General features: G+C 45.5%; 1 protein-coding gene across 1 annotated transcript in view; it reads right to left on the bottom strand.

Moving 5' to 3' along the window:
• The window catches only part of SLC15A4 (solute carrier family 15 member 4), a 1071506-nt gene that overhangs the window by 798123 nt on the left and 245509 nt on the right, over nt 1-27874 (bottom strand). The window contains exon 3 of the mRNA XM_044068344.1: nt 16959-17130. Coding sequence (XP_043924279.1) covers nt 16959-17130 — 172 coding nt within the window. The remainder of the gene's footprint in view (nt 1-16958; nt 17131-27874) is intronic.

Below are 27874 nucleotides of genomic sequence, written 5' to 3'. Positions count from 1 at the left end.
CACCATAGGAACTCCTGTTTTAGGCATGGGATTAGTGGGATTTCTGTTTCTAAGCTGTGCCTGTGTTGAGACCATAAATTCTTTAGGTACCACTGTAGCTTTCTCATATGCAGTCTGGCATGTGGGACCAAGATTATGCATGATGCCATGAAGCCCAAGGCCTGCAGAACTTTTCTTGCTGTTAGTTTGTTCTGCTTTGTTAATGCCAAGAAGTAAAGAGGGAGTTCTTTTTGTTTTTCTGCAGTTAGGAATGCCATTTGTTTTACTGTGTCCAATTCCGCGCCCAAGAATGTTCTTGTTTGGGATGATATCAGCCTTGACTTTTGTAAATTGACTGTGTATCCCAGGGCTTGTAGCAAGTAAATGACCCTTTGTAAATCTGTTGTCAGCTTGCTTTTGTTGTCCGCTTGTAACAGGCAGTCGTCCAGGTATGGATAAATTTGGATTCCCTGTAGTCTGCAGTGAGCGATTACTGATGCCAGGCATTTTGTGAATACTCTGGGCGCAGTAGATAAGCCAAAGGGCAATGCTGAGAATTGATAATGCTCTGATCCTGCAAGAAATCTGAGGTATCTTCTGCAATTTGGTCGAATGTGGACGTGCAGGTATGCCTCCTTGAGATCTAGAGTTACCAGCCAACACTCCTTGCCCAGCATGGGAAGGAGTTGCTGTAGGGTCAGCATTTTGAATTTTGGGACAATGATGTATGTGTTTAATACGGACAGGTCGAGAATAGGTCTCCAACTTTTCTCTTTTCTTGGTACTAGGAAGAGTCTGGAGTAGAATCCTTTGCCCTGTTCTGTTATTGGTACTCTTTCCACAGCTCTCATCTTTGCTAATTTCGCTATCTGCTGTAGAGCTTCTGTTTTTTGATTTGGAGGTAGGTTTGGCATTCCTCTTTTTACTGGTAAGGTGTGGAAGTGGAACCTGTAGCCTTGGTCTATGGTTTGCAAAATCCACTTGTCTTTTGTGATATAGTGCCAATTTTTCGAAAATAAGGCTAACTTTCCGCCTAAAGGTTCTGCTATTTGCTCCCTGGTAGGCGGTGTCAGAGCCAAGTCACTGTGATTGTCCTGTTGCAGTGGCAGTGGTTGTGTCTGTGCCTCGGTTATTGCCTTGCCACTGTCGTCCTCTGTAGGCACCTCCTCTGGATTGATTTCTGCCTCTAGAGCGTCTATTCCTGCCCCTTTGGGATTTTGTGGAGTCTGGAAAGGACCAATTTTTGGCAGGCCAGTTCCTGCTAAACCTTGGGGGCTGAACCTGTAAGAAATCTTTAACTGTTTGTACAGATTTTGCCTTTTCTTCCATTTTCTTCATTACTTGCTGGGCAGGTGTACCAAATAGACTGGCCTTATCCATAGGAGCATCTAACAGCTTTGCTTTAACATGATCCGGTAAGACCTGTTCTTTCAACCATGCATGCCTTCTTATCACTGTGCCAGTCATGGCTGATCTAAATGAAGCCTCCAGTGCATCATAGCCACATTTTAAGGAATGGTTACTAACCTGTTGGATGTTATTCACCATTTCTAATACATATTTCTTATCTAAGGATTCATCAGAGGACAGTTTTTAGTTAACTGATCAAGCATAAACTCTTGGTATTGGATCATATGAAACTGACAGTTTAAAGCTCTAGCTGAGAGAGTAGCAGAGGTGTAAACTTTTTTCCCCCATCTCTCTAAGGACCTGGATTCCCTTTCAGAAGGAATAGGGTTTTGCTGAGGTCGAGGCTACTGCCTTAGGCCCCTGGGATATAGTTTGGGATCTGCAAGTGGGGCCTTGTATAGGTGGTGATGAGTGTCTGGCACCCTGTAAAATCTATCTGGTTTGGCAGGGGCTGGAGGTAAAGAATCAGGAGCAGTGCAAACATCATTAAATGCATCATCCACAACAGGCAGTACAGGAGGTATAGCTAAGGGCCTATGTTGTGGTAAGTGCAGAAAAGTCCTAAGCCTTTTCTTGAATCTGAGAAATCTTGTCCCTGCCATTGGAATTGTTCTCTCATGGCATGTAAGGTTTCCCCAAAGGAAAATTCCTCTGGTGGAGAGGCAGCTGGAATGGATTCTTCAGCATCGGAATCTTCATAAGTAGAAAAAGGAGCCTCTGGCTGGTCTGTAATGTCTGAGTCATCCACAGAATCATCAGAGGACACTGGCTCGGGGCTCTGCTCTAGGTCTCTTTTCTGGGGCTGAGAGGCCCTGTCTGGGTGAGATTGGGATCCCCTAATTAAGGATATTAAATCCTCTGCCAGAGTAAGCATTTGTGAACTTGAAGTGGGCCTGTGTGAGGGGGTCTTAACAGGCACTGATTTAACAGATTTGGCTGCTTTAGCCCTGGCAAAGGCCTTAATAGACATGGCTGCAGGAGGCCTAGCAGCACCACGTGCTGGGGTAGAGACATCCAAAGGGATGGTGTCTGATAAATCACTAGGAACCACAATTGTAGGCAAAATTTCTGAGGCCGATTCAACTAAGGTAGCAGGAGCCTCAGTAGTAGTCATGGATTCGGCTGAAGATTGACCGGTTTTCTCGGTTTCGGCCGAAACCAGAGACACTCGCGGCTTGCTTAACCGTGGTTTCGGCCGAAACCGCGGACTGCGAGTGTCGGTCTTTTTCTTTGCGTTTTTTAACAATTTGGGTAGTCGGAGGATCCGACGGCATAATGTACGCAAAATCTGAGCCGAAAAACTGTTCAGCAAACTCCGACCGACGCCTAAGCGTTCGTCGGTTGAAGGAAGCACAGGCCGAACAGGCTGCTACGTCGTGGTCTGGGCCTAAGCAAGGCAGACAGTAAGAGTAGAAATCTTTATGAGGTATTTGTTTCCCACAAGTTAAACAGTTATTGACTTTTTCTGACATCGGCTGAGGCAAGAAAGAGTCCCCAACGGGGTACTTAGCTTTTAGAAGTCTTCGAAGTAGTATTCGGTAGTAGTAATCTCTGGATCTGACCGACCGGCACTTGCGAACAGCTTCTGCTTCGGGCGCCACGCGGCAAGAAAGACTGAGGAAAATGGCGTTGGCTGATGCCTTTATACCCGAAGACCAGCAGAGATGACGTCGGGTGAAGTGCGACATCAGCCGAAGCCGGACCCAGACTTTGGAATCCGGCCGACCGAAGGGCTGCCTGACGACAGGACAACCCATTTGTTATGACTGCAGATGCATCCATGGAGGACATTGGACTCCTATGGCAGACAGTCTTTCCCTCTTGCTCACACCTGGTCAATGTTTCCTTTACTTTAGGCCCAAAGAGAGATGAGCCATCAAACGGGGTATTCACATATGAAGACTTGAAAGGCTATGTGAAGGAACAGAGGCACATCCAGGAGTGTCTACGAAGGGCAACTCCTGTACCTGCCGTCCTACTCGTGCCATCAGCTGCATACAATATGAGACGCATGGACGAGTTTACAATTGAATTTAGGGTAGCAAGCTGGGTGGCAACTTTGTCGGAAGCCCCTGCAGCTACAGTACCCTGAAGAGCATCTCCTAACTCCTTAAGGAGATCTCTCTGCAGTCTGGTAAAATGGGTCAAATAGGTCAGTGATCTAAGTGTGAAAGTTGCTGAACTAAACATGCGTTTCCCATATCTATCCATAATCCTAGACTCTCTGTTAGAAGGATGGATAGACGAGGACATCTCTGACATTTCCTTTTTGGTGGCTGTCGCCACCACCATGGCATTAACAGGGACTCCCTTGGTCAAAAAGGACTTATCTACGGGGGCAGAAATGAACTTGTTAGGCCTGCTAGGGACAGGTTCCATAGAATCCGGTGACTCCCTCGCCCTACGAGAGACCAGGTTCATAAGCTCATCATAGGGTGGAGACACCCAAGAGGTGGAAGGTTGAGAACTGAAAGCCTTCAGGAGAAAGTACAGTTGTGTACCTACCATAAATGTAGATGTTCGAGTGTATTCACTGTTGCAGTCATTACTTTTGGATTATCCTGCTGGTAGGCTACCCGAAGTCGGCCTGAATTCCAAAGTCTTGTGCGTTGGTTGCTGTCGCCTCTTCCTTGACGTCAGTGTGCCAGGGGTATAAAAGATGCAGCCAACGCCATTTTCTTCAGTTTTTCTTGCCCCAGATGTCAGGTGCCCCCAAAAGGGTAGGCTAAATAGATTATGCAAAAAAACATGCATGCACTAAGGTAAACATTTCCTTCATCTACAAGCAAATACACCACATAGGTTGTATAGAATAGAGAAGTACAGATAAGACCCATCAAATGAAAGGGGGGTGGTGGGAGGGTAACCTGGACTGCAACAGTGAATACACTCGAACATCTACATTTATGGTAGGTACACAACTGTACTATGTTCATCGTGTTTCATTGTTGCAGTCATTACTCTTGCGTTGAATCCCAAAGCTGAGGATGGGTGGCTGGGCTAAACAGGATTAGGAGAGGCTATGAGGCCCTGCAGAACTGCAGTGGTAAAGCCTACTCTGGATTTCGAGTACAGAGGTAAGTGGTAGTGCTTTGTAAAAGTGTGCACTGAACTCCAAGTTGCAGCCTCTAAGATGTCTTTGGTTGGTACTCCTCTGAGAAAGGCTGCTGAAGTGGCTGCTGCTATGGTAGAATGTGGCCTAATGCCCTTAGGCACTGATTTGCCATGCTGTGAGTAGCAGAAACAAGTGCAATGACCTATCCACTTTGAAATAGTCTGTTTTGAGATAGTCTTTCCTTGTGATCCTGCAGCATATGCCACTAAAAGTTGCTCAGTCTTTCTGAAAGCTTTATTTCTGTCCAAGTAGAAGCGTAGCTGTCTGTGTATGTCCAAAGAATGCAGAAGTCTCTCACCCTTGTTCGGAGGGTTTGGATAAAAGGTAGGCAAGTGAATGGTTTGGTTAAGGCCACACCAGATGCCACCTTATGCATAAATGTAGGGTTCCTCCTCAGAGAAAACCTGCCTGGATGGAAAATGATAAAAGGTTCCACAGCCATGAGTGCCTGTAACTCAGAGACTCATCTTGCAGAGGTTATTGCTAGGAGCAAAGCTGTTTTCCAGGATAAGAATTTAATATACACTGCTGAGGCTGGCTCAAAAGGAGGCAGTGTGAGTTTTTCCAAGACATAATTTAGGTCCCATACAGGTATTGGTGCTCTCCTTGGGGTCTTATGTTTTTGGCCCCCTCTGAGGTACTGTCTTATTAAAGGATGAGAAAAGATAGGTGGTTCCGTATTGTAATGGGCTGAAATGGCAGAGGCATGAATCTTAATTGATGAAAAGGATAGGCCTTTGTCCAGCATCTCAGTTAAATATTGTAAAATCTGAGGAATATTTGGTGCAAACATGTCAATTCCTTGTTCCTGATTCCAAGCACAGAATCTCTTCCATTTTTCTGCATAACATTTTCTGGTGCTGGGCCTCCTGGCTTCCAAGATAACATCCATTACAGCTTTGGAGAGTGGAGTGTTCTGACTGGCCATATTATCTGCCATGCTGCCAGATTTAAGGTACTGATATGGCTGTGCAGGATCTGATTGTTTTGTTGGATCAGTAAGTGAGAAGTCTGAGGCAATGTCCAGGCTGGACCTTGAAACAAGTTCTTTAGAATTGGTACCAGTGCTGGCGTGGCCAGTCTGGGGCAATCAGTATCATTTTTGGCTTCTCCTGTCTGACCTTTAGGAGTACCTTGGGGAGGAGAGGCAGTGGAGGGAAGGCATATACTGTTAGGTTTTCCAGCTGAAGGATAGGGCATCTACTTTCCATGCTTGCTTGTGGTAAATCCTTGTGCAGAATTTCTGTATTTGGCAGTTGTGAGGGGAGGCAAATAGATCTATGTCTGGGCATCCCCATTTCCTTGTTATCATGCTGCAGACTTGTGGATCCAGTTTCCACTCGTGGGGATCCATGAGGTTTCTGCTTAGTTCGTTTGCCAGAATATTTATTTTTCCTGGCAGGAATTGTGCTTGCAGGTGAACTTGGTAAGTCAATGCTGTGTCCCACAAAGTCATGGCTTGTCTGCAGAGGGGGTAGGAATGTGTGCCTCCCTACTTGTTTATGTACCACATGACTGTAGTATTGTCCGTCTTTATCAGAAGTTGTCCTGGATGAAGTAGATCCTTGAAAACTGTCAGGGCATTCTGAATAGCTAGCATCTCTTTTTGATTGATATGAAGATGCATCTGGCTTGCGGGCCATGTGCCCTGAATACATTTTCCTGCCATGTGGGCCCCCCAGGCATAATCTGATGCATCTGTTGTTAGCGTCTGCCTGGCTGTGGGTAAAGTGAATGTGTGCCCCTTGTTGTGGTGACAGGCCTGTGCCCACCATCGAAACTCATGCTGCAGGCAGGGAATGAGGGTAATTAACGTTTCCAGGTTGTGGCAATGTTGAGTCCAAACACTTTTTAGATACTATTGTAGTTTCCTCATATGCAGTCTGGCATATGGAATTAGCAGAATGCAGGATGCCATGAAGCCCAAAGCCTGCAGAATTTTTCTTGCAGATAACTGGGTCTTTGTTGCCAACATTTTGAAGTAAGAAGTCAGTTGTCTTTGTCTGGCGTGAGACAAGCCATCTGGGCAGTTGAATTTAAGCTTGCACCCAGGAATATTATCTCTTGAGAGGGTACTAGTTTTGATTTCTTTTCGTTTACTGTGTACCCTAGGCAAATTAGTAATCTTTTTACAAACGCCAGATGCTGTAGTAGAATGTCTTTGTTCTCTGCTTGAATAAGGCAGTCATCCAAGTAAGGATATACTTGAATTCCTCTGTCTGCAAAATGCAATTACTGGTGCCAGACATTTGGTGAAGACCCTGGGCGCAGTAGATAAGCCAAAGGGCAGTGCAGAGAATTAGTAGTGCATTGAGCCAGCTCTGAATCTGAGGTATCTTCTTTACGATTGTCTGACTGGGACATGCAGGTATGCCTCTTTTTGGTGTAAAGTAACGAGCCAAGCCTTCTTGCCCAGCATGGGCAGTAGCTGCTGCAGTGTCAACATTTTGAATTTTGGAACGTCCAGAGATGTGTTTAGAATAGATAGGTCCAGTATTGGTCTCCAGGCTTTGTCCATTCTGGGCACCAGGAAAGGCTCAAGTAAAATCCTTGTCCCTGCTCTTGTTGTGGTACTTGCTGAATGGCCCTCATGTCCATGAGGAATGAAACTTGCTTTTGTGCCTCTGCCCATTGATTGTGTGGCAGGTCTGGCATACCTTTTTCTCTTGGCAGGGTGTGAAAGAGGAACCTGTAGCCCTGTGACACTATGTTCAAGACCCATTTGTCCTGGGTAATCATGTGCCAATTTGGTGAAAAAAGTGCTAGTTTTCCCCCTAAGGGGGCTGACAAAATATAAGTGCTTGGTTCTGACAGAGGAAAGTCATTAGGACTGTTTCCTGTATGGTTGTGATTTGTCTTCTCCGCTTTTGGAGGTAGAAGCACCGCATTGTTTAGGCCTGGATGAGCCTTGGGGCTGGGATCTGCATCTGGGGCATCTATATCTGCCTCGTTGTGGCCTGTCTGACACTGGAAAGGACCAATTCTTTGTAGGCCAGTTCCTGCTAAATCTCAGTGGCTGTACCTGTACGAAATCCTTAACTGTCTGCATGGATTTCGCTTTATCCTCCATTTTCTTCAACATCTCTTCTGCCTTAACACCAAAGTATCATGCTGTAATGGAGCATCCAATAATTTTGCTTTAACATTATCCGGCAGATTCTGTTCCTTTAACCAAGCATGCCTTCTAATGAGAGAACCCGTAACAGCGGCCCTGCAAGAGGCCTCCTGTGAATCAAAAAGTACAGTTTTGTACCTACCATAAATGTAGATGTTCGAGGATCCCCATTGCTGCAGTCCTTACTATTGGGTATAGTCCGCGTCCAGTCGGCCCGAATACCAGAGTATAAGGCTGACGTCGGTCAGGGCGCATTAGACTGACGTCAGTACGTCAGGGTACTAATGCGCATGACCGACGTCATATCCTCAGTCTTTTCTTGCCCCAGATGTCAGAAGACCCTAAAAAGACAAGGCCCAAAATACCTGCACCAAAAATATGTACAATATATACAAGAATATATACAAAAATATAAGCATGTAACCTCACCTACACAATCATCCCAAACACAGAGGGGAAGGAGGGAGGGTAAATTGGACTGCAGCAATGGGGCTCCTCGAACATCTACATTTATGGTAGGTACAAAACTGTACTATGTTCTTCGTTCCCCATTGCTGCAGTCCTTACTATTGGGTAGAATCCCAAAGCAGAGGTAAGGGAGGCTGGCAAATCATAAAGAAGCAGGAGCTGACAACATGCCTTGCAAAACAGCTGTGGCAAAACCAGCCCTAGACTTAGAGTAGACAGGAAGGTGATAATGCTTAGAGAAAGTATGCACTGAACTCCAAGTAGCTGCTTCCAAAATATCCTTAGTTGCCACCCCCTTAGAAATGCTGTTGAAGTGGCAGTAGCCCTAGTGGAATGAGGCCTAATCCCAGCTGGAATCTCCTTGCCATGATGGGAATAACAAAATGCAATGCAAAAGCCAATCCACCTAGAAATAGTTTGTTTTGACACAGGCTTGCCCTGTGAACTCAAAGCAAAAGAAACAAACAACTGCTGAGACTGCCTGAAATCCTTAGTCCTGCTTAAATAATAACGCAATTGCCTGTGTACATCTAAAGTGTGCAAAATCTTTTCCCCTTTATTTTGGGGGTCTGCATAAAAAGTAGGCAAATGAATAGTTTGGTTTAAAGCCACACTAGAAACCACCTTAGGCATAAAGGAAGGATTAGTACGTAATGATACCCTATCCTTATGGAAAATCAAAATGGCTCTACTGCCATAAGGGCCTGCAACTCAGACACCCTTCTTGCAGAAGTAATAGCCAACAGAAAAGCAGTCTTCCATGACAAGTATTTCAATTCAGCAGTAGCCGCAGGCTCAAAAGGTTGTAGAGTAAGTTTTTCCAACACAAAATTGAGATCCCAAGCAGGAGTAGGAGCTCTACGGGGGTCTTATATTCTTTGCCCCTCTAAGAAACTGCTTGAACAAAGGGTGCGAAAACAATGGTGGGTCACAATCATAGTGAGCTGAAATTGCTGCAGCATGAATCTTAATGGAAGAGAAGGACAAACCTTTGTCCAATAACTCAGTAAGATATTGAAGAGCCACACTCAAATTAGGCTCAGAAACCTGCAAATTCTTTGCTGTACTCCAAAATAAAAATCTCTTCCATTTTTCTGCACACTTTCCTTGTACTAGGTCTTCTAGCTTCCATAATCACATTTAAAACTTGTTGAGGAAGTTGAGACCTGCTGTGTTTCAACACAGAATATGCCAGGCTGTTAGATGAAGAGAGTGAAGCTTGACATTGAGCAGATGACCATCCTTCTGAGATAACAGATGAGGAATCAGAGGTAAAGGCCATGGAGGCTTCCTTACCAGACTCGTAGTAGTGGGTACCAGTGTTGCCGAGGCCAATCTGGAGCTATCAAAATCATCCTTGGCCTGTCTTGTCTGACCTTTAATAGTACCTTTGGAAGAAGAGGCAGAGGAGGAAAGGCATACACATGAAGGTTTTTCCAACTGAAAGACAGAGCATCCACTTTCCAAGCTGTGTGATGAAACCCCTTTGTGCAATACTGTGGCAGCTGGTGGTTTAGTGGAGAAGCGAACAGATCTATGTCTGTAGTCCCCATGACACTGTCAATTTTTGAAATACATGAAGATCCAGTTTCCACTGTGGGGATCCATGATTTGTCTGCTTAACACATCTGCTAAGGAGTTCTGTGCTCCTGGCAGAAACCTTGCCTGAAGAGTTAGTTGCAAGCTTAGCGCAGTCTCCCATAAAATCATTGCTTGCCTGCATAGAGGATAAGAATGTGTTCCCCTTGTTTGTTGATGTACCACATGACAGTTGTGTTGTCTGTTAGAATCAACACCTGCCCTGGAAGAAGTAACTCCTTGAAAGCCATTAATGCAAACTGGACTGCTAACATCTCCTTCATGTTGATATGTAGATGCTGTAGTCTGGCAGGCCACTTGTCTTGTATCCACTTTCCATTTAGAGGAGCTCCCCAAGCAATGTCCGAGGCATCTGTCGTTAAAATCTGACTCGCCTCTGGCCGGGTCACAGAGAGTCCCTTGTTTAGGTGACATTCCTGAGCCCACCACAAAAATTCTTTTTGAAGGCAAGGTATTATTTGAATGACAGTGTCCAAATCCTGGCAGTGCTGTCCATACATTTTGAGATACCATTGTAGCTTCCTCATATGCAGTTTGGCATTGGGAAGCACCAGAATACAAGATGCCATGAACCCTAATGCTTGAAGGACTGTCCTTGCAGTCAGCACGGACTGATGAGATAGTTGATGGAAGTAAAGTGACAGACTCTTTTGTTTGTCCGGGGTAAAAAGGCCATCTGGGCTGCTGTATTCAGTCTCACACCCAGAAAGCACATGTCTTGAGAGGGTACTAGACTGGACTTTATTTCGTTCACAGAATACCCTAGGCATCTTAGCACTGCTATAACATATTCCAGATGCTGTAGGAGGTCTTCCTTTTCTTGAGCCAGAATCAGGCAGTCGTCCAAGTAAGGATAGATTTGAATTCCTTGAAGCCTGAAGTAAGCTATCACTGAGCCAGAACCTTTGTGAATACTCTGGGCAGTAGATAAGCCAAAGGGCAATGCAGAGAACTGATAATGAGAATTTCCAGCTCGAAACCGCAGATACTTCCTGCAACTTAGCCTTATAGGCACATGAAGGTAAGCTTCCTTGAGATCTAAAGTTACCATCCAGTGATCTTTGCCCAGCAGAGGTAAAAGCTGTTGTAACGCCAACATCTTGAACTTGGGAATGTCCAGAAAAGTGTTGAGGAGAGATAAATCCAAAATTGGTCTCCACGTGTTCCCCTTCTTTGGTACTAGGAACAGGCGAGAATAAAATCCTAGGCCCCTTTCTGATACAGGGACTGGCTGAATGGCCCCCATCCGGAGTAACTGAGAAACTTGCTTGTGAGCCTCCTTTCTTTGTGGAGGAGGAACATCTGGCATGCCTTTGAAAGGGGGCATTGTATGGAAATAAAATCTGTAACCGTGGTGAATGATATCCAACACCCATTTGTCTTGAGTAATTAAATCCCAATTTTCTTTGAAAAGAGACAGTCTTCCTCCCAAAGGAGCTGCCAGACGAGAATCTACTGGCAGCTGAAAAGACAGGTCATTGGGTCTGTTTACGAAAGGACTGACCCTGCCCTCACCAGAAGTCTGAGCAGGTGAACTCCTGTTCTAGGCCTAAAAGAACCTTGAGCCCTGCCCCTACCACGTCTAGACCTACCCCTAGACTGGGAATCATAGGCAGGATATGTCCACCCCTTAGCAGGCCAATTTCTACTAAACTTCGGTGGCTGCACCTGCAAAAATCTTTAACAGTTTGCATAGACTTAGCTTTGTCTTCCATTTTCTTTAAAACTGCTTCCACAGGCGATCCAAACAACACATCAGACTGTAAAGGAGCATCCAAAATCCTTGTCTTAACATGCTCAGCTAAATTCTGATCCTTCAACCAGGCATGCCTGCGAAGAACAGAACTAGTAGCAGCCACCCTCGAGGAGGCCTGTACAGCATCAAAACCACATTGCAAAGAATGCTTACCCACTTGTTCAGACACATGAACCAAATCCAGCAACTCTTTACACTCAATACCTTCCGCCAAAGCATCCACCTTAGATTTTAATTGTGAAAGGAGATAATTCTGATATTTTAGCATGTGAAACTGACAATTCAACGCCTCATGGCTAGAGTGGAAGAAGTATACACTTTCTTTCCCCACCTATCCAAAGCCCTTGCCTCTTTATCAGTGGGAACAGGATTTTTAACCACAGAGGCCTTAACACCTTTAGGCCCTTGAGAAATAGTTTCTGGGTCCGCCCTTGGACTCTTAAACAAATACTTATGAGCTTCGGGCACCCTATAATACCTATCAGGCTTAACAGGAGCAGGAGGCAAAGAGTCAGGGTTCAGTGAAGCCTCTGCAAAACATCTTCCACCACATTCAACACAGGAGGAATAGCTAAGGGCCTATGCTGGGGTAAAACAAGAATTCCCTAAGCCTTTTCCTGAATCAGAGTAATCCTGGCCTTCCCATTTAAAGTGCTCCCTCATGGAATGCAGAGTCTCTGAAAATGAGAAATCCTCAGGAGGAGAAGCTGTAGGAGTGGAATCATCCACATCAGAATCAGAATAAGTAGGATACTCCTGCAAGTCTTCTGCAGAAGACTCTGAAGCCTCTGAACACTGTTCAAAACTATCAAACTCGGTTCCACCCTAGGCCTCTTATCAGGCGGGGCATAGAACCTCTAATCATAGTAATCAAATCTTCTGCCATTTTAAGCATATGTTTCTTAGGTACAGAACCCGAAATGCTAGGAGAAGCCCCCACTGAAGCTGAAGTAGGCCTACCTCTCAAAGAAGTTTTGGCAACAGAAGGAGAGGCTCTAACTACCTTGGGAAGAGAGGGAAGAACAGTTACCTGAGAAGCCCCCTCAGCCTGGCCTACCTCCTGAGAAGGCACATCCTGTAACAGTAAAGTTTCTGCCTGAGACTCCATGGAAACTCCTGGCAAAACCTCTGGCTCCACTGAGCCTTCTAAAGAACCGACGTCCGGGACTGCCGGTTCATCAACCCTAGGCTTCGCTGTTTTGTCCTTGCGCTTCTTGAAGCGGCGCCGAGCATCCGACGGCATTTTATAATTGCAACGCCTCCCAAACACTAACCTGGCACAGTCTAACCTCCTCTTAATAGTGCGTTTGTTAAACCTAGCACAAGAGCGGCAACCAACAACGTCGTGCTCAGGCCCTAAACAAGGTATACACAAGGTATGGTAATCCCTATGAGGTATCTGTTTCCCACAAGAAATACAGTTATTCACTTTTTCTGACATCCGGTTAAATACTGAGGCAAGAAAAAACCAAAATGTTCCCCAACGGGATACTTAGCCAACTCTGTTTCGGTCTGAAACTCCGGTTTCGGAAATTTTTCAGAACGCCAACCTGCACTCGCAAAACTGCTTCTGCATCGGACCATGCGGCAAAAAAGACTGAGGATATGACGTCGGTCATGCGCATTAGTACCCTGACGTACTGACGTCAGTCTAATGCGCCCTGACCGACGTCAGCCTTATACTCTGGTATTCGGGCCGACTGGACGCGGACTATACCCAATAGTAAGGACTGCAGCAATGGGGAACGAAGAACATCCACATTGCAAAGTATGCTTTCCCACTTGTTCAGCTGCATGCAATAAATCCTGCATTTCCTTGTTATCAGGACATTCAGAATTTGTCAACATTTTCTGTTTAAGCAGTGACATTAAGTATTGCTGATATTTAAGCATATGAAACTGACAATTGAAAGCCCTTACAGACAAGGTAGCAGAAGTGTAAACTTTTATCCCCCATCTGTCCAGTGCCTTAGAATCCCTATCAGAGGGGACAGGGTTTTTTGCAGTGGAACCCTGTAGTATCTGTCTGACTTAGCAGGTGCAGGGGGTAAAGGGTCAGAAGACAGGCCAGACTTTGAAAATACATCATCTACAATGTCTAGAACTGGTGGAATAGCAAGAGGTCTGTGCTGAGGTAGTAAAAGAAAATCTCTGAGCCTTTTCTTAGATTCTGAATAATCTTGGCTCTCCCAGTGAAAATGCTCCCTCATGGTATGCAGGGTTTCCCCAAAAGAATAATCCTCAGGAGGAGAGGCTGAATGAATAGATTCTTCAGCATCAGAATCCTCACAGGGAGGAAGAGAGTATCCCTGTTCAGAAGAGAAATCAGAGGACATTGAAACCTGCTCAGAAGAGTCATATTCTGTCTCTTGCCGAGGCCTCTTATCGGGGGGGGGATGGGAACCCCTGATCAAAGTAATTAGGTCTTCGGCCATTTTAAGCATCTGTTTCTTAGGCATGGAAGTCTGTCCAGGAGAATGATGTTTCTTTGTCTTTAGAGCTGTTTTAGTCTTTGAAGCTGAGGTAGGCTTGACATATAATTGTGTAGGTCTGAAAACACCCTCAGAAGCCGATGCCTGCTCAGCGGCTCCGGACCCATCTGAGGGAATAGTTTCTGAAGTTCCAATACCTTGAGTATCCAGATGCATAGTCGGCTCCACGTGGGAGTCGGTAATGGCCTGTGGCTCTGAGGTAACGGGCGTCAGGGGCTGCGAAAGCGCCTCACTGAGAACCGGAGACTGACTGGTCTAGCGGGGCCCCGTCGTCGGTTTTGGACCTCGGATGCCTGTCCTTTTCCTTGCACTTTTTATAAACTCCAGTTGTCGGCTGTTCCGACGGCATTATATAATTAAACCTTCGGCCAAAGTAATGAAAGGCAAAAATGTACCGATGCTTAATAGTGCATTGGTTAAATCTAGCACAAAACCGACAGCTAGTAACGTCGTGATCAGGGCCATGGCAAGGAATACAGTAAGAATGAAAATCCTTATGAGGTATTTGCTTCCCACAAGAAATACAATTGTGAACTTTTTCTGACATTGGTCTGGAGCAAGAAAAAAAGTTACACCAACGGGGTACTTAGCTTTATTGAAGTCTTCGGATCTGAAATTAGTTTCTGAAACTCTCAGGAGTCGGCCGACCGATACTTGCGAACTGCTTTTGCTTCGGGCACCGCGTGGCAAGAAAGACTGAAGAAAATGGCATCGGCTGCATCTTTTATACCCCTGGCGCACTGACGTCAGGGAAGAGGCGACAGCAACTGACGCCGGACCAAGACTTTGGAATTCAGGCCGACTTGGGTAGCCTGCCAGCAGGATAACCCAAGAGTAATGACTGCAACAGTGAAACCCGATGAACATCTGACTCATGCTCAGTAGGGTTTTTGGAATGCCAATCACCCCTCTGCCTAAGGATCTCAAGTGTATCTCTGCAAAGGAGATATTCTCAAAGGGGGATCAGGGAGACCCTTCTGACTCATCTAAGTCAGTGTCAGATGTCAAAGACTCCTGTGGGTAGTCCAGGTGCCTCCTCTTGCACACTCTCTTTCTGGGAACCTCTGGGGAAGTCTCAAAAGAGCAGGGAGCGCACAGTGGGGCTACCTGAGGCTCAGGGTCTCTACGCTTGGAGCTGATGGAAACAGAAGTGGACACAGGTGCCTTAGAGGAAGAAGAGCCCAATCCTGATGTTGAGGAAGTCTTAGGAGACAATACTCGCCTCATGGCTTCAGAGGCATCATGGCTCCAATGGGAAGGAGTCGAAGGACCTGAAGAAACCTCAAGCCCCTCTCGCACCGAGGCCGTGGGCTCCGAGCCCGAGGTAGGAGCCGAGCTCATCTGAGCCGAAGCCCTGAGAGGAAAAGTTAGTGTGACTACCCTCCCTGGACCCGACAGGAGAATGTCGGCTCCTAGAGTCCCCAGTCGGCGCTGAAGATGTCCGAGCAGATGGAGCCGACAACACTGGAACAGGTGTCGGCTCCAAGGGCTCTTCAATCATCAGGTCAGCCTTCTCCGGCTCCAGAAGCCCAGTACGACTCAGAGGAGGAGCAGTCAATTCCGGGGTAATGGTCTTCGGTTCCGACGCTAGGGTCGGAGCAGACAGCAATTTAGTTAGGTCTGGTGCCCTTAGCTTCTGTACCAGTCGGTCCATGTACAGATCAGAAAGACTAACAGTAGACCTAGACGAGTGCACCGACGGTGCTGATTGGAGAATAGGAGACGATGGCAACTTTGATACTGGCTCCAGAACAGTGGACCAGATCCGAGAAGAAGGGACACTTGGCTCAGAGAACTGTGGAGCTGATGACCCAGCTTCCTCACTCTTCTTAGATTTTTTTGTGGCTTTTGAGTCTCCTGAGGATTGGGAAGAATGAGAAGACTTACCGGCCCCATCCTGGTCACGCAACACCTCGACAAAAGGGTGTTTTAGTAAACCCCTGTCCACTAATTTCCTCTTAATTTCTAATGTAACCCTGGAAGACAAGGAGTGACTTATGCTGCATGACTCTTGCAAGTGAAGAGCTCCTAGACAGTATACACATTGCACATGGTATCAGTAACGGACATATTTTGTCCACAGTCTGGACATTTTCTGAACCCAGACTTTGGATGCACTTTTCCTCAGACATGTCCAATAACCAAAAACCACTATCCACAATAACGAAGCCAAAGGCTAGCTAGTAGTGATAGGAACACAACCACCAATAAACACTGGAACAATGGCCCAAAAGAAAAGGGGGCCAAAAATTAGCTAAACAGTATTAAGCACTCAAACTAATACTAAAACTCTAATCTAACTACCAATACACACTACTACCAGAAGTAGGCCAACACGAGGCACTATGAAAAACACACCTAATATAGTATTAACAGGGAAGGGGGCTATAAAATCTATCCTGACAAGTGAACTAGAAGTATATATTTTTCTAATAGAAGAAAAGACAGAAAAATGGCAATTTTTTTGAATAATCTATGAAGCTTTAGGCTTGAGCAAGCCGGAACCACCGAGATCCGTGCCGCGGCAAACTAGATCTGAGGTAATTCCAGCAGTGCATTGTGGGAAAAGGGGCTTGGTCTCGAGCAACTGGTAAACCTTGAGCTTGCTAACGGCCGTGTCGGAGCCAAGGAATCGGCTCCGAACCCATCAGTGAAGAATGAACGGCGAGATTGAACAACTTCACATCAGATATAAAACACTTTTCATAAAGCACTTTTTTTTCATTATTATTGAACCAGAACATCTGGTAACTTTGGAAATTGTCAACACCAATATAGACTGCAAGCTAAAACTGCTTTACCTGCATTAATAATGAAAAACAAGCATTGAACTGAGAAAGAAAATAAAACATAAAGGAAAGACTGGAGGTCTTAGTTTTCTAGGCAGCAGTTGTATTTTCTGGGAGAAAAAGAACATTTTTACAAAACAAAAAGAACATTAGCATTTTAAAATATTAAACCCACTTGCAGTTAATCTCTCTGACAGTTATCTGTCTGCATCAAGCATTAGAAATTGCTACCCACCTGAAAATACACTGTCCAGTATGGAATTAGTGCAAAGAAGACAGGGATGATCTTAAGCAGAGCCCGGACATCATCAACCTTTTCATCTGCAAAACGTCCACCATTGGACACTTTTGAAGCATCAAGCAAACCAAGCTTCCTGGGTGATGAATAACCAACTAGGTTTTCATTACTGTAAAATAAAAAATGGAAAAGTGCATAGAAAGCAGATTATTTTCCCTAACGTCGTTATGTCAAATGCAGGCAGCATAAATAATACTTTCACAAACATAATCAAACTAGAAACATTCACTGTATCATCCATTTTATGTGCAGACATGTCAATTACCACTTTTTATTTACTTATTTTATTTGGATTAAATCTGTATCTTTTTTACGTTCTGCGTCTGGTTTTCTCCTTTTTGCAGTCCACCTGTTGGACTTATTTTGCTATACTTTTTTTTTTTTTTTTTTTTTTTTTAACATTAACTTTTGTGTTGAATGACACTCCTGCAGTTAATACATTTCTTTATACCGGGGTTAAAACATCATGGAAAAGTACAGTTTTGTACCTACCATAAATGTAGATGTTCGAAGATCCACATTGCTGCAGTCATAACCTGTGGGTAGTCCGCTGTCCTCGGTCGGCCCGAATACCAAAGTGTTAGGCTGGCGTTGGTCATGGTCGCTTAGATCTGACGTCAGTACGCCGTGGTACTAAAGCGCATGACCGACGCCATATCCTCAGTCTTTCTTGCCCCAGATGTCAGAAGGCCTTAAAAAGAAAGGCCATAGCCAAAAATAGAAAAATACCCAATCACCAAAATAGCAACAATAGGTACACCACAAACCACACAGTCACCCCAAACTAATTGGACTGCAGCAATGTGGATCTTCGAACATCTACATTTATGGTAGGTACAAAACTGTACTATGTTCTTCATCTCACATTGCTGCAGTCATAACCTGTGGGTAGAATCCCAAAGCAAAGGTAAAGGGAGGTTGGTAAAATCAGATAGCATTAGGAGCTGCTAACATGCCCTGTAAAACTGCAGTGGCAAACCCAGCCCTAGATTTGGAATAAAGAGGTAGATGGTAATGTTTAGAAAAAGTGTGCACTGAACTCCAAGTAGCTGCCTCCAAAATATCCTTAGTAGCTACTCCCCTTAAAAGCAGTAGAAGTGGCAGTCGCTCTAGTGGAATGAGGTCTGATTCCAGCCGGAACCTCCTTACCATGATGAGAATAACAAAAAGCAATACAATGGCCAATCCACTTAGAAATAGTTTGTTTTGAAACAGGTTTCCCTTGTGAACCCAAGGCAAAAGAAATGAATAACTGTTGAGACTGCCTGAACCCTTTAGTTCTGTTCAAATAATAACGTAACTGCCTGTGAATATCCAAAGAATGCAAAATTTTTTCCCCTTTATTTTGGGGATCAGCATAAAAAGTAGGCAAATGAATAGATTGGTTTAAGGCCACATTTGAAACAACTTTAGGCATAAAAGTAGGGTTAGTACGCAGGGATACCCTATCCTTATGAAATATCAGGAAGGGTTCAACTGCCATCAGAGCCTGTAATTCAGATACCCTTCTAGCAGACGTAATGGCCAACAAAAAAGCAGTCTTCCAAGACAAAAACTTCAACTCAGATGTAGCTGCAGGTTCAAAAGGAGGTAAAGTGAGTTTTTCCAACACAAAATTGAGATCCCAGGAAGGAGTAGGAGCTCTACGTGGGGGTCTTATGTACTTTGCCCCTTTAAGAAATTGCTTAAACAAAGGATGAGAGAATAATGGTGGGTCACAGTCATAGTGAGCAGAAATGGCTGCAGCATGAACTTTTACAGAGGAGAAAGACAAACCCTTGTCTAATAATTCTGTCATCCGGATTTAACTGAGGCAAGAAAAGACAAAAATATTCCCCAACGGGGTACTTAGCCCAACTTGGTCTTCGGTCTGAAACTCAAAATACGAAAATTTCAGGACGCCGAACGGCACTTGCAAACGCTGCTTCTGCTTTGGACCATGCGGCAAGAAAGACTGAGGATATGGCGTCGGTCATGCGCTTTAGTACCACGGCGTACTGACGTCAGATCTAAGTGACCATGACCAACGCCAGCCTAACACTTTGGTATTCGGGCCGACCGAGGACAGCGGACTACCCACAGGTTATGACTGCAGCAATGTGAGATGAAGAACATCTGCCACATATTGCAACCTGTGTTTCCAATTTGTGTCTTTCGGCTTTTCCCGGTTAGGGGTCGCCACAGCGGAACTCCGGTCCGCTAATGATTGGCAGTACATTTTTACGTGCTTCCAATATATGGTCATAAAAGCTCTGTGAGTCCTACAGTTATATGTAGGAAATGCTGCTTTAGTGTTCTTTACTCATTAATATGAAATTTACCAGTTAAAATTAGGTGCCTCTTTAGCATCCACTAAATCAAGAAACAACATTGCCTTCTCACACCATCTCAAAAATGTATTGGTAGCATGACAAAAAACTTCCTTTAACTATAACATTTTTAATGTACTCAGGAGTACTTAACAAGGATGCCAAACGTTGAAGACTTAATTCCATGTATACTTTACTTACATGTAACAATAAAGAAGAATGCTTACTAAGGATGTAACTGTGATGGATACTGTAGTGTGGCAATGTAATAAATTACCACGTAACTGGCTCAGGTTGTGGCTGAAAAGGATCCATGGACCAGTCCACTTTCTCAGTTATCATTAAAAAAAAAAAAAAAAATTAAAAGGACGGTCTGTAAAACGTGACTGAGCTGCAAAGAACTCCTCCTTCCAATACTGGGAAAACAGAAGCAACCAAAACATACACCTCAGCGAAGACAACAAAAATCACTTCACACATGAAGCACCATACACGACAGAGTAGAACTGTCAAGCTGTCACACACAAATATTTGCAACTTTTTGTCAGCACTAGCAAATGCTCATTTACCAGTGCTTCTCTCCATTTGTTTCTCATTTCACCCTTCTGCTTCAGGTGTTTCCTATGTACTCAATCACCCATATTAACTTTCACATCACTATATGATTTCACTGTAGCCACCTCACGCAGATAATCTAATTTTAAATTAGGGCTGGAACAAATAAAATGGACAAATGCCAAATGCATCTCAAATCAAATTTTGTCTTAACTTAGGACTGCTTCTTCAAGTGGTGGTGCTGCGGTAGCGTTGTCGCCTCACGGTAAGATGCTGACTGGTTTGACTGTCAGCTAGAGCATCTTCTGCGTGGAGACATGCGTGAATGGGCGTACCTTCGTTGAAGGTTGTGCATTAGGGCTGGCAACTCAGCACGTAAAAATCAACTGCCAATCATTAGCGGACCGGAGTTCCGCTGTGGAGACCCCTAACCGGGGAAAGCCGAAAGACACAACAACTTCAAATGATACACACACACAAGCACATACTGGTACAAATTTGCTAAGCTCCAGTTTGATAGCCAGAAATACCTGTTAAGATATCAGAGGTTCTTTTTTTTTAACGTGCCCTATAAATCACAGATGACAGCAAGGACAAAGACAAGTGAAACTTTATCAAAAGTAAAAACAAAACATTAAAATTAAGCACTCATTGTTGTGTATGACTTTTCTGACAGTCGGCTGTAGCACTCGCATACATATGCCACATACCAATGCCTGTGAAGTAGTAAAAAGGGTCTACATTGTTTTGTGAGTGCTTAACAAACCACTGAATAAATACATATTTTATGTGTTTAGAAATATTCCTGTATTATCATCGGATCAGCTAGTGCTACAATGTCTCAAGAGTACAACTGCTAGCATGCTCACTTACCAGTCTGCCAAACTTGACATATTTAAACACTGCTACTACATTATTAACTCAATTCACCAAATCTACCATACCTATCAATATCCTGAGAGCAGCTATGCAGTCCACACAGTATACTGCCAATGAGGCAGCAAAAAAAAAATAAGAGAGGGAAGCAAACTGAAAAATAAACAATTGGGAAGGAAAGTAAGCTAGTCATATAATCTGACAAATTAAGCTTAATGCAAAACAAAATAGGTGTCAAGACTTAAATGTAATATTTGTGATCAACATTTCAACGTAAAATCACTTGTGTGCGATTCCCATGTTTTCCACTTAAAGATCAACACTACAGTATGTTGGAGATTACGAATTACCCCAAGATACAACTGTTGAATTAGTGCATACCAAGTAGCAAGGGTATGAGGTGCAGAGGTAATGCTTTTCATGCTATGTCTTGTTACTTTGAATCTCAGCTCATACAGGAAATGGAACTATTTTTGTGATCACACTTAAGTGCGTCAATCACGCAAGAACTGTATTTATGACATGGCGTCAACAAAAATTGTGACTTCTGGCTTTGCTGCTTACCTGTTCAGTTCCTCCATGCAGCTTGCCAGATTCTGAGAAAATTAGAAGTTATGTACCTACCATAACGTTCCATGTTAGTTGTCTTCTCTCGCCTTCTTTCTTGCTGGATGGGTTTGGAGCCGATCCTCGGCTCCGACTCGGCACTTGCTAAGCTCGAGAATCACTTTTACCAGCTTGAGGCAGCCCTATATCCCATGATGCAAGGTGGTAATTACCCAGATCTCGTTTGGTATCTAGAGGAAAAAACTGCCCGCAATCTTTCCACAAGGAAAGAACAACAACTAACCTGAGAAGACTGTAAGGGGAACCAGGTAACAGAGATTCAGAGCTAACTGGTGTCCAAGGGAGAACAATCTCCCAGAGAAAAAGGGAAAATCAAGGTCTGTTCAGGCTAGGGGGACAGGAGGGAGGGACGCAAGAAAGAAGGCGAGAGAAGACAACTAACATGGAACGTTATGGTAGGTACATAACTACTAAATGTTAAGTTGTCAATCTCGCCTTCATTCTTGCTGGATGGGACCGCGTCCCTAGCACCCCTATCCTGGGTGGCTCAATGGAACAGACTCTTGAGAACTGTGGAACCAAAACTTGCCCTGTTCCTGGAGGCCAAATCCAATTTGTAATGAGAAACGAAGGTATGAGGAGTGGCCCAAGTGGCTGCTGCAAAAATAGTATCCAAGGGTAGTCTAGCCTGAAAGGCTGTAGATGTGGCTAGACCTCTAGTAGAATGTACTTTAGGTTTTGAAATCAGTTGTTTGCCCCTAAGCTGATAAATGTCAGAAATGGTGGAAGATAGCCATCTGGATAAGGTTACTTTAGAAACAGGAAGACCTTTCCTATTTTCAGCATAAGAAAGAAAAAGCTGATCAGATTTCCTAAATTGCTTTGTTCTGTCCAAATAATATCTGAGTTGGCGATGAACATCTAGGCAATGCAAATTTTATTCTGCCCTGTTAGAATGATTGGGAAAAAATACAGGAAGGTCAATGGATTGATTCAAATTTGTTTTAGAAGCAACCTTGGGCAAAAAGGATGGATTGGTTCTTAAGGATACTCTATCCTTGTGGAAGACCAAGTAAATGGGACGAACACAGAGAGCATGTAGTTCCGACAGTCTCCTAGCCGAAGTAATAGCAACTAGAAAGAGTGTCTTCCAAGAAAGAAATTTTAATGAGCATGTAGCAGCCGGTTCGAAAGGGGGAAGTATCAAGGATGCCAGCACTAAATTTAGGTCCCACTGTGGTGGAGGATCTGTAACAGGAGGTTTAAGTAGGAACACCCCTCTGAGAAAGGCTTTACAAAGTTTGTGAGACATAATATTCTGGTCTGCAAATCCGACATGGAAATTAGAGATTGCTGCCAACTGGACTTTAACTGTGGAAGAAGAAGAACTGGAGTGAAAAATTTCAGCTAGAAAGTCCAAGACTGACTGAATAGGGGCAGTAAAAGGGTCTATGTCCTTGGACTTTGCCCAAAAGGAGAAACGTTTCCATTTGCTAGAGTAAATCCTCCTGGTAGAGGACTTTAGAGAAGCTACTATGATATCTCTAACGGGGTTAGAGATCATAGGAAGCCTGGCTAAGGAAGGAAGTGGAGCAACCAAGCGGTGAGGTTGAGGGAACGAATTGATCGGTGCAGTTGACCCGACTGGTGGGTCAGAAGATCTGGAACTGGGTCCAGATGCCAAGGCTGCACCACGAGATGGCGATGAAGGAACGGGAACCAAATTTGTCGAGGCCAGTAAGGGGCAATAAGAATCATTTTGGCTCTCAAGACGGTAGCTTTCTGGAGTACTTGCGGTATTAACGGAAAGGGGGGAAAGGCATAAAGAAGTCCCCGGGGCCAATCTTGGGTAAGAGCGTCTCTGGGGGGATGGCCCAGAAGTGGAAAGAGAGAGAAGAAGTCTGGGCATTTGCTGTTTTGGGGTGTAGCAAAAAGGTCGCAGCATGGGCGGCCCCACTTCTGAAAAATCTCCTCCACTATGGATTGTTTGAGAGACCACTCGTGAGGCATGAGTATAGCTCTGCTCAATCTGTCCGCTATTATGTTGGTTTTCCCAGGGATATGCGTTGCTACCAGAAACCGATGAGAGGAGATCGCCCATTGCCAAAGTCTGAGAGCTTCTCGACACAAGGGATAGGACTTGATCCCGCCCTGCTTGTTGATGTACCACACCACAGGCATGTTGTCCGTGTGAACTGCAATAGTTCCTAAGGGAAGAAAGTCGTTGAGGGCTTGCAACGTTAAAAGCACTGCTCTCATCTCTAGGACATTTATGTGCAGGTGGTATTCGAACGGTTGCCACGTGCCATGAACCATCCTGCCCTGATAATGCCCCCCCCACCTGATCAGGGAGGCATCCGAAGTGACCGTGGCTACCGGGGCCGGGGGGACAAATGGTCTGCCTGATGGACTAGGGGAGAAGAAGTCCACCAGGATAGATGGCTCTTGCAGGTCTGTGTCACCAGGATCTTGTGACGCATGGGAAGCTGCTGGAAGGACCATTGGGTAAACAACATCCATTGTACGAGACGCATGTAAAAACGTGCCAGAGGAAGAAGTGTGATGGCGGCTGCCATGAGGCCCAACACTTTCAGGACCAACCTGGCTTGTACCTTTTTGCTGGATAGGATGATCCGAACGTGGTTTTGGATATCTAGGATTCTTTGGCTTGTTAGGTTTGCTGACATCCGAGTAGTATCTAGATCTGCGCCTATAAAAGTAATAGATTGGCAAGGCGATAAGGAAGACTTTTCGAAGTTGACTGAAATTCCTAACTGACCGCAGAGACGTAGGGTATAATCTCTGGCTTGAAGAAGTTGATGCCTGGTGGTGGCTGAGAGGAGCCAGTCGTCGAGATACGGAAACACCTGGAATCCTTGACGTCTCAGGTGAGCCGTGACCGCTGCCATGCATTTGGTGAACACTCTGGGGGCTGTAGTGAGACCAAAGGGCAGGGCTCTGAATTGAAAATGACTGGTCCCCAGCCGAAAGCGGAGAAACCTTCTGGAGCGTCTGTGGATTTTTATGTGATAGTACGCATCTTGAAGGTCTATGGAGCACATCCAGCTGTTTTTGCCCAGAAAGGGCAAAATCGATTGAAGTGTGACCATCCGAAATCTTGTCTTTTTGACAGACTTGTTCAGCCTGCTGAGGTCTAATATTGGTCTCCAGTCTCCCGTCTTTTAGGGAACCAAAAATAACCTTGAGTAGATTCCGGGCTCTAATTGATCTGTTGGAACTGGCTGGATGGCCCTTTTTTTTTAGAAGCTTTGAAACCTCTAGATTTGCAATTTCCCTTAGACCAGGTGGAACGTCTGGAAGGGAACCTTTTTGAGGGAAGGGGCTTTCCTCGAAAGGGATCTTGTAACCCTCGGATATGATCGACTGTACCCATTTGTCTTGAGAGAGGGAAAGCCAGGCTTCTGGGTACAGCGACAATCTCCCCCCGACTGCCTCCAAGGGTGGGCAGTCAGGCAACACCTCAGGGATGCTGGAAGGGCTTGTCAGAGACAGGCTCTCTGCTGCCCTGGTTCTGCGGACCCCCTCTGCCTCTAGGGGTAAACTGACCACGTGCATCAGGCGTGACTCCCTGAGATTTTCGGAACCACATTTTCCCCCCCTTCTGACCTTTGGGGTAAGGTCTAGAAGGGGTGGAGAAACGGACTCCTACAGCAGAAAGAGTCTTGCCGTCTTGCTCGCACCTGGTCAATGTGTCCTTCAAAGTTGTGCCATCAAAGGGAGAATTTGTGAAGGACGCCTTAAAGGGGTCTGCGAAATTGCAAAGCCGCATCCAGGACTGACGTCTAAGAGCCACTCCTGTGCCTGCGGCTCTACTCGCCCCATCGGCTGCATAGGAAATGAGCCGCATGGAGGAGTTAGTTATGGAATTTAGGATTCCCAGCTGAGAGGCAATCTTCTCTTGAGCCCCAGCAGCTGACGGATCCTGTACTACCTCACCCAATTCTTTGAGGATGTCTCTTTGAAGTCGGGTGAAGTGACATAAATAATTCAGCGAACGCATAGCAAAGGTCACTGAGGAAAACATCCGCTTACCATACCTGTCCATGGTCCCAGACTCCTTGTTAGGAGGGTGGACTGGTACGGAAGGATCTGCAAGTTCCTTTTTGGTGGCGGCTGCCACCACCATGGCATCAACCGGAACACGTTTCGTAAGAAACTGTTTCTCAGTGGGGGCTGTGATAAATTTAGAAGGCCTCCTGGGGACAGGTTCCACAGAATCAGGAGATGCCCACGCCTTTCGAGCTATCACATCCATGAGGGGGTCGAAAGGCGGAGACACCCAGGAGGTGGAGGGTCGAGATCCAAAAGCCTCCAGGTATACCGACTCATCCTCAGAGGGATTAATGTAGGGCCAGTTTCCCCTCTGTTTTAGGAGTTCGAGGATGTCTGAAAAGGAGACATCCTCAGAGGGGGATCTTGGGGACCCCTCCGACTCATCTAAGTTGGTATCTGATGTCGTAGACTCAGGGGAGTCTAAGTGCTTCCTCTTGCAGGTCCTCTTACGCGGGGACTCTCCTAAAGGATCAGGAGAAACCTCGGAAGAGGAAGTTCTTCCCAATGGGGAAACCTGGGGCGATGGATCTCTGGGTCCGGGAGCAAGAGAGTGGGAAGAGACATCTACAGGCACCGTGGAGGGAGGAGCTAAAGGAACCGACTGCTGACTAAGCTCGGGGGCTAGCACACTCCTCATCACCTCGAAGGCTCCCCTCCCAGGGAGGACAGAGAGCCCCCACTCCAAAGAAACAGGGATCCCCGGCCCCACCGAAAAGGAAGGCTCCGAAGCAGATGTCGGCGCCGAGCTCACCAAGGCCGAAGCTCCGAGAGGGAGAACGGGGTCGGACAAGGGTCCGATGCCACTCGCCCCCTCGGAACCGACCAGGGAAGCCCGACGACTGGATCCCTCCAAGGACGGTCTCAAGGAGGAGATAGGAGTCGAAGACGATGGAGCCGAAAGGTGTGGTATCGGCTCTGAAGCAGCAACAGTCACGGTACCAATAATCTCCGGCTCTGAGCTCTGTAGGAGAGTCGAAGGAGGAATTTCAGGAGGGTGTGGAATAGCGTTTGTCTGCTGAGATGGGCTATGGAGCATCTGGGCCAGTGCCTGTGATTTTAGTAGTCTACTCACCACTCTCTCCAAGTCATGGTCTGAGAGCCTGGAAGACCTTGATGATCGGCTCCGATGGCTCCGCTCCGAAAGTAAGGGGGAGGCCGGAGCCGAGTGGATAGACTCCAGTGAAGGAGATCTAGATCTCTTCCTCGACGGAGCCATCGAAGCCGACAAACCTTCGGTTCCAGTTGGAGCCGACAGCTTGTCGTCTCCGAGCTGGGATAGAGATGTTTCGGCTCCAGCCGGAGCCGAGACATGCTTCAAAGCTAGGGTATCGGCTCCAAAAAGGAAGGATCGGCTCCGGATGGAGCCGATGTTGACTCTGGTGGAGTCGGAACCAAGGCCACAGACTTGGACACCGAAGTCTGGGTCTTGGATGGCTTAGAGGGCTTCCCGGAACCGACCTTGGCCGGGGAGCTCTCAGGCTTGAGAAGACCCCTCAGGATCAATTTGTTTCTACATTCCTGCAGGACTCTCTGGCTGAAAGAATGACAAATAGCACAGGAGTCCTGCAGGTGTAGGGGTCCCAGGCAATAAATACAAGAAGTGTGACCGTCTGTCAGAGACATCTTCTGACAGCACGAGTCACACTTCTTAAAACCTGAGACCCTAGTGTCTTTTGACATGACTGAGTTTGGACACAAACACACACACACTCAGTCCTTAAATACACTAATTAAAACAAAAACAGACACACCTGACAAAAATCCTGACAGGAAATTGTTAGGGAGGGTAAGGCCTAAGGCCTAACTAACAGAAAAAAATGAAGGGGATCGAGAAACTAACGGGAATAGGGTCTAAGTGAATCGGTGAACTAACTAACTATAAAAGGGGAAAAACAATTTGAAACTGGGATAGCTAAATCTCTTGAAAAAGAGTAATGAAAATTCACTTACCATGAGCTGGTAAAAAGTTGACCTCATGAGCGAAGCGGCAAACGAGATCTGGGTAATTAGCGCCTTGCATCATGGGATATAGGGCTGCCTCGAGCTGGTAAAAGTGATTCTCGAGCTTAGCAAGTGCCGAGTCCCCATCCAGCAAGATTGACAACTTAACATCAGGGCACTTTGAACCCAGAGTCACTTCCTTCATTAAGATGACAGACAGTGATTTTCACAGACTCTGGGAGAGATGCACACATACTATAAAGTTCTCATTTATTAAATTTTTTTCCAATTCCAAAGAGCCTCATTAATTTTATTTTACCTCCATATGTCCGTATGTTAAATGGAATTATCTGACTGAGCAAGGACAGTGAAAACAAAGCCAAAAAAAAAACACATGGAAGCTCTTCACAGTACAGTGGCACAGAATCAAAAAATCCTAGCATTTTGGCAGCGTACAATTATTTTTTTTTACTGCAGAATAAGAAAAAAAAAAAAGAATTGTTTTTGGCGCAGCTGAAGGCGGCACACTGA

The sequence above is a fragment of the Protopterus annectens genome, chromosome 4.part0, assembly GCF_019279795.1.
Source record: "Protopterus annectens isolate FY-2018-M chromosome 4.part0, PAN1.0, whole genome shotgun sequence".
Lineage (NCBI taxonomy): Eukaryota > Metazoa > Chordata > Ceratodontiformes > Protopteridae > Protopterus > Protopterus annectens.
The sequence above is the reverse complement of the archived record's forward strand: the minus strand, read 5'-3'. Positions and strand labels throughout refer to the sequence as shown.